The following is a 7500-nucleotide window of genomic DNA, read 5'->3' as shown; positions in this document are numbered from 1 at the left end:
GACTTGATCTACATTGAATCCAGGGTTCAAACAATACATCGCATACACCATTTTTGACATAAATCACTTCATTAGTAAAACCGATTACTCCTTCTTCAATTGTTGTATTTTCATTTCATTTCTTGATCGCTTTGTGGTTCAGCGAAGTTCTGTCCCATGCATCGCATCTTCCCACATAATCCCAACATTGCAATCGTTCGTAATGCTCCGACATGCATTCCGGATTACGTGCTCACTAGATGCCATGAATCAATTTCGTCCATGAGATAGACAGCTGCATCCGGTCGGGTAACAGAAGAACGTTTCTGCTACCATGGCAACATCAGTAGTGTACATGCGAGAAATGAAATCAAATATCGTTTATGCTGACCGGAAAAGAATCGTGAATCCGATTGATGCGTTCCGTAACGATACGCGAGGAGAACCCCACAAACACGCAAACCACTGTCGAGCACCAACAACGAAAGTGGGTTTGGGTGCGGTGGTTGGTGGGATTTTTATTGCATTTGGATAGCGAAACCAGAGATACATATTTATCCAGCACAACCCTGTTTATCCGACGGAATAAACGCTCGTTGGTTTATGCTGGCGTATGCCACAATATGTAATGGATGCATCGGTACCACCAGCCCCCTCTGGTGCGGTCAAGCATAGCCAGGACGTATTTGCTCAGCAAACAAATTGGTTGTGGCTTTGCTTGCGATTCTCGCCAATAACCAACATGATTTTCATGAAAGGAATGACAAACCAATGCGATGTGCCATTCACAGTCCACCACCAGTCCACCGCTGCTAACACACACACATTCACGACACTGATGAAAAGCGCATCAAAACCCTACATACGACGCTATGCAAACGTCCAACGGACCTTCCACAAACTGTTGGTTTCAAAAAGAGAGACGGCAGGGAGGAGAGGGAGAGAGGGAAAGGAGAGTAGCTACGTTCCCTTTGGTCACCGCTTACCATGAACCGGAAGCTCATCATCAGCGTAAAGTTTTGCTCGAGCTGATTGATTTCGTAGTTGATGCGCTCGTCGAAGCTTTCATCCCAGTTCCTTCGCTGATAGTCGGAGGTCAGTACCGACAGTAAGTCCACCGTTCCTACAGCACCAGATCGAAGAAGAGAGAGAGAGAGTGAAAAGCGAATTTTATCAGTTTCGGTAAAAAGTAGTTTTAGCAAACTTAGGTCGATAGTTTTACCGAATACTTTTCGGACGATATTCGGACGAAAACTTCACGTGCGATCAATAAATGATGAGCAAACGCTCAACGCAAAACACATAAACAACAAGCAAAGAGTCTGGGAGACGGGGATAACGGACACTTGAAAAACTTTTCGCCCCAAAAACCAGTAACCACATCGCTTCGGTACCTCGGTTGTCGTCGCGTCAGTGGCGTCTCGCAACCAACCAGCAGCAAAGGTATATGGAATGGTTCCACCGGTCTGCCGTCATCTGCGCGCCGTGTTATTACCTACGGACCTCCGCCTCTTCTCCATCCACCGAACGAATCGTGGCATGCGGGACATAAAATTGTCATAAAAGCACACCTTCCATGGGTTGCTCCGTCCGTTGCTGGGCAGGCTGGGACTGACAAAAAGGCAGATCAAATGGCGCATTACCCTTGAATGAACAGAAGAAGGAACAGGAGTGTCTGCGTGTGTGTGAGTGTGTGTGTGTGCGCACCGGGTGTGCGATGAGATTTGTTTTGCCAACGTGCTAAATCAAAGTGCAAGACAAACGAAGCGACCGGGCGCACAGGGCACACAGGGCCATCATCATCAAGTGGCACGCCGGCTCCATGAGCTGGCCTTTTATGTGTGAGGCCACATCAATTTTATGCGAATTTATGACACAAAACATACACACACACACACGCGACCGCACCACGGATACTGTTCGCTATCAGGGGCGGGTTGTTCTCGGGGTGATTTTGTTTTTTCTGCTTCACTCGATTTCCCTTCCATCTTCTTTCTCTTCTTTGCTCTCTCGCTCCCTCTCTCTCTCTTTGCTTCCGAGCGTGGCGCACGTTACCTGAGCAGTCGTACAGGTTGCAGGATCGCTGTTCGATGTTGTGTCCCTCGCAGGAAAGCCACGTGCCCCGCCGGGCAGCCATTGTACGGTGGGTGGTAGCGTTGCGAGCTTTATCTCCCGCCATCCTAGCAGGTGCCATTGTCGCGATGCTATCGTCCGGGTTGCTATCTTGCGCTCGGTGTTTTGTTGCATCCTGTGCTTCTTCGCTTCCTGGCCACCGTTCGATGCTCTCACTCGATGCATCGGAGTGAGTCGCGAAATCCATTACTCGTTCTTCTTGCCAGCTTCCTCCATTCCGTTTGCGTTCTTCCCTTCCGATCGTCACCGTTCGTTCGTCTACGTCGTCGCCTGCTCCGTCTGCATCGTCGCCTGCTGCGATGGAGACGCCTGGTTGCTGGCTAACTGCGTGCGTACTTACCACAGCCGCAGTCGGCGTTTCATTTTCACTTGCCGCGGGAGCATCATCGGTTTGCGGTGGAGGAGCCATTGCATCACGGCGCGCGGTCGTGATCGAAGATGTTACCGTGGGTGGGCCACGTGACTGCAAACAGTGGCGAAACCGCTGCTGTACACCCTTACCACAAGCCACACTGCAGCCCGTGTATTCACTCCACTTGCTCCAACCTGTCATGAACCGAACACGATAGTAACGGGTAAAGGAATCTTAGTAAAGGAGACAAGGGTGTGTGTGTGCAGAGGAGTAAGTCGCCGTATAGCAAACAGACACAGAGGAGCGAGTGCACCCCTTACACTCCGGGTTTTGTATTTTAATTTGCGCAGACCCTCGCCCCAGACAATGGCAAACGAGTCAACAAACAGTCTGTTTGCTGCACACATACACACATACAGAGAAGGCGCGGTGGAGTCTACGTGCCTGGAAGAGGGCGAGGAGACTAAGTAATTGAAAGTCGTATTCTTGGCGCGACTCGTCCTTAGTGTTTAGTTTTGTGATTTACCAACACGCAGAGGGTCTTCAATGTCTCGGAGTTATTTACTCTGGCTGGGTTCTCTGTCATACTAACCAAACAACACATGAAAAGGGGATTTTGAGGTAAAGAAACTGATAGCCAAAAGGGGTTGAAGCACCCCCTCTTGGAGTCATCCGATTTTGTTGATCAAAATCTTTAAACACTCGACACTTGTGTGTGTGTCTTCGTCGTCGTCTATCGACGACAATCTATTTGAGATAGAAACAACGATAATCAACAACGGCAATCAATTGACTCCCAGCCCTTCCATCGTTCGCTACTTAATGTTTTCAATTAAAAGCGTAAGATCTTCTTTGTGTCTTCCTCGCTCGCTAGCTGCTTTCTGTATCGACCGGACAAAGCGGAAGGGAACACTTTTCATTCGCCACGATTGAACCAAGGCCTCACGTCGCTTCTTCTTATAAAGCATCATCCCGTGGTTCTCGGTTCACGCTAAAGAAGCGCACAGGAAGGCCCGAAGCTTCCAGAAAGTGGCTTACCGAGTGTCTGCCAGAGAGCGTCCTCGAGCCGCTGATCCCAGCGCAGGAGGCCCACGTACGGATCGACCCGCAGTAAATTATCGCCATCTTTCGGCGTGGCCGGCCGGTCGGCGACGAGCCGCCCGAAGACGATTACCGTAACCGGCAGTATCTCGTTTAGCGTGCGGCTAATCTGACCCTCGGCCTCGCCGGTAGCTCTCCTTTCAGGACGGTTTCCTCCACTATTCAGCGTGCTCGTTGCGCTCTCCGCCGACTGCTGCTGCTGCTGCTGCTGAGGCCGTTTGTCGTGTAAATTAACACGTTCGTTTGCTGATGAGGATACCGGTCCTCCGGTCGCTCTCGGCCGGTGAAGGGTGTCGAGTGTGGTGCCAAGGCCAAGGCGTACATCGCGACTGATGGAACCGTCAGCAACCGAGCGTCGTTCGATCTGTGTTGGTCGTGGTTGGGAGTTTCTGCGGCTGTTACTCGTTGGTTGCGGTTGCCGGTGGAAGGAAGCATCCGCATCGCCATCAAGCTGCTCGCCGTTGCTAACGACGGTCCGACGTGTCGTGCACTTGCGTGTGCCTCGGTTGCGGTCGACGGTGCGGACATTCCGGACATCGAACGGCGTAGCTGCGATGGCGTAGGACGAACGGTCACTGCCAGCGCCGTCACTACCATTGCGTACGTTCGATGATGCAACAGACCGGGACGACCGTGCCTGTACCTTTCCTCGATGTCCATACTCGGCGCTTCCATTGCTGCAAAGTGGAGAGGGAGAGAAAAAGAGAGAGAGAGGGATAAAATTATAAATTTGAAGCGGATGAAGTTAAACGAGTCGCAAAACTCCTGCATATGGTGCGCTCCCGAGCCCAGGAGTTTCTTGCAAGTCGGTGCGTATCAAAAGGAAAGTTTTCATCATCCACCTCCCTCACGTACCGCATTTCCCGCACATTGATGCGGCTGTTTGGTAAACAATATTGATAAAGCGGTTTTCCGTCGCTCATTTTCACCGTTCCATCGATTGCTGGTGCTGCTGCTGCTAGTCATCGGCATTCCATCGTATCCAACCTACAAACCACAACCACGTTCCCCGTGGCAACCACGAACGGCATGAAAGGAGCGAGTTAATCATTTTAATATCGCTCAATTGCTTCGCTGCCCGCTGGCTTAGCCGCTTCGTTCATATGAGCAAATTGAGTTTTCGAGTTGCAATGCGATCAGCTTAGTGCCGCCCAACCCCTCCGCTTTGGTTTGGCGGGCGTATGGCTTATATTACGTTCTCAAATTACTCAGCAAAAAACTAAGCACATGAAAAAATACTCAGCTGGAATGGTTGTGTAGCACACTCAAATTCCGCCACACGCTACGATAACCGTTTGGCGCGTGTCAACATAAGTGGAATAGGTTGGCTTCTTTGTCAAGATGGGAAAAATTGGAAATCCAATGGAAATCCAATTAGCAAAGGAGGGAAATGGCATTACACAGTGAGCTGATGATGATTTGTTTCATTCAATTGCAAATTTCAATTACACAAATTGGTTTTCGCGGGACCGCGCTTTTGCAGAATCGACCTGCGGTTTCTATCCGGCTGCCCTGTTCATCGGATGAAGCCCCATGGAGGAAATTACAATGGAATATAAATAGCAGCTATCATTTGTATTCGTTCTCTTTACAGCCATTTGATCATGATCAATTATGATTTTAACATCCGTGTACATTTTGAAAACAGATGTTCACCCCACAGTTATTATTGTACAATACAATTACTTAAAATAGTATATTGTTTTGCAATAGAACATATTTCTCAAATGAATAATGAAATCATATAGCTGGAGAAAATATGCAGTTTCATGAAAAATGATTTCACATTCACAAAATACGTACACATGACGCAATTAATTGTTAAAAAAGGCAGATAAAGCTATGCGAGACACTCCTTTCTTCCGATGAGAGAAAAACACGATTTCTTAAGCTTTCTCCTAATTACCGATACAAGTACCCTCGCTACTTTTTAAATAATAAACATCGCGCTGACAATCAGCAACACTAAATAGGGAGACACCTCTTTCGAGAACAGCTCCGTACAAAAGCTCCACTTTGTAACAAGCCACGCCGTTCTCAGACACAAAGTGAATGAAGCAATTCGTTAGGAATGACACATGTTCCGGGGTCTGTAATTATGCTCGTGAATTTGTACCCATTACACCCAGCCCAGCTCCAGTCACGACCAGAGCAAGAGAGACGGCGAGAGGTCTTGCTACCGGGACACAAAAAGGGCGTCGCTACTTCACTCATTTATTCATTAAAATTCGGAACGCGACCACCGCGTGGCGCGTCGAGTGGACATTCCTTAGGCGCTAGTGTAGTGCCAGCGCAACGGCATTGGCTTGACACTGCCACCACCAACACAGCCCTTGCTCTAGGCGGCACGGTTAAGTGACAAAGAATGGCTGTTAACCGAGAGAAAATTCAATTATCGCCGCTACTTCGCCACGTTCTACCGCGTTTCGTTAAAGTCAGTCCACCGATGGCGGCGGCAGTGGCGACCTTTCAAAAGGTGCTCCATCGTTCCATTGCCACTACTATGCACATGCCCTGGCCCTGGCCCTGCCCTGCTCTACCGAACGGTCACGGGATATTTGGGTAGAAGTTTCGTTTTAGCTACCGGCAACCAACCGAACCGGAACCAGCTTGCCTGACGTGATGGAGAGTCCTCTAATTCTCCCAGTGTATATGTGTGAGTGTGTCTGTAGAACTATGACTATAGACAGTTGGAGCAGCAGAACGACGTGAACGATAGTCGCCTATACACTAGCACAAATCAGGATCGGGGTTGGGCAAAAGGGACCATCCGGGAAAGGGAGGCAGATGCTCGAAAAGGGGTCAATTCCATGGTACGTTTGGTTCGCAATTTATCTACTCGAAAATCTAGTTAAATGTTTCGGGAATTAATTGAATATCAATTGCGCCAGAGATTTATTGCCTTCACGCGGCCCCCTTCGGCCAGTGTGTGTGTGTGTGTCGGTATGGTCAACATGTGATCCGGTCCCAGAGGTGGTTCCGGGTTCGCTGGCATACGCAGCACAGATACGCCTACATCCGTTTCGTATCCGTTTGCTGAAAACTGAAAGCTACAGTGCTGAGCGTGGCACTAGAACAACAGAAATTTTGAACACTTTTTTCACGAAATTTCCTTTTCTTTTAGTCAGGAGTTTGAGAAGCGATACGTTTATACAATTTAGCAGAAAACCCTCGAGCAAGGTAGATGAAAGTTTACTTTGAAGCAAAGCGAATGAATTGCAAATGGAGATAGTCGCACAATCAACGCGAATGCTGCTGCTGCTGCTGCTGCTGCTGATGCTACTGCTGTTTCCGTTTTCGGTTCTAGTGCACTAGCGCCCTCTTGGTACCGGTGATGGTGCCACTGAAATGCAACCGGCAAATGGAACCGAGTGTACGGGAAAACCATACGTTGGTGGCATTGAATGAAAAACAGATCGGCCGCCCACACATCTGGCTGGCAGCGTCGTATCTATCGAGCGACAGAAAAGGCGAAAAAGGAAAACATTTGCCAGACAGAGTTCGTCCCCGAGACACTCCTCCGCAAACGGACCGGCATCAAGGTGAACTGTACACGCCGACGACCAGACGAGCAACATCAGGACACCGGCATACCCTTATTAGCATAAGCAAACCACGCAGGCTGGCAGGCTGGCAGCGAGACAGACAGCCAGGCAAGCAAATGCAAACACGGATCATACACACACACACACACACAATCGACGTGAATTAAGCAATTGCGCGCCGAGCAAACAGCGAGTACCGGCGAGTACGGTCGCGTGGGATTCTCGGTTTCCTTTTGTTGTGGCCGACGACTCCAAGGGTTACAATTCTCCTGTCCGCGCGCTCAGATGGATTCTCGATTCGGCGAAGCGCCAGAAAAGTAATGGCTACAGCTCGCTGCCATTTATACGTTCATGATCATGATCCACCCAAAAGCACCGCCACCAGCCCCC

General features: G+C 49.4%; 1 protein-coding gene across 1 annotated transcript in view; it reads right to left on the bottom strand.

The window, feature by feature from the left end:
- LOC125950979 (uncharacterized) overlaps positions 1 to 7500 on the bottom strand; it is a 20509-nt gene that overhangs the window by 2252 nt on the left and 10757 nt on the right. The window contains exons 3-5 of the mRNA XM_049679411.1: positions 3503 to 4242; positions 2035 to 2658; positions 966 to 1102 (exon numbers count right to left, since the gene is read on the bottom strand). Coding sequence (XP_049535368.1) covers positions 966 to 1102; positions 2035 to 2658; positions 3503 to 4242 — 1501 coding nt within the window. The remainder of the gene's footprint in view (positions 1 to 965; positions 1103 to 2034; positions 2659 to 3502; positions 4243 to 7500) is intronic.

The sequence above is a fragment of the Anopheles darlingi genome, chromosome 2, assembly GCF_943734745.1.
Source record: "Anopheles darlingi chromosome 2, idAnoDarlMG_H_01, whole genome shotgun sequence".
Taxonomy (NCBI): domain Eukaryota; kingdom Metazoa; phylum Arthropoda; class Insecta; order Diptera; family Culicidae; genus Anopheles; species Anopheles darlingi.
This window is presented reverse-complemented; position numbering and strand designations above follow the sequence as displayed.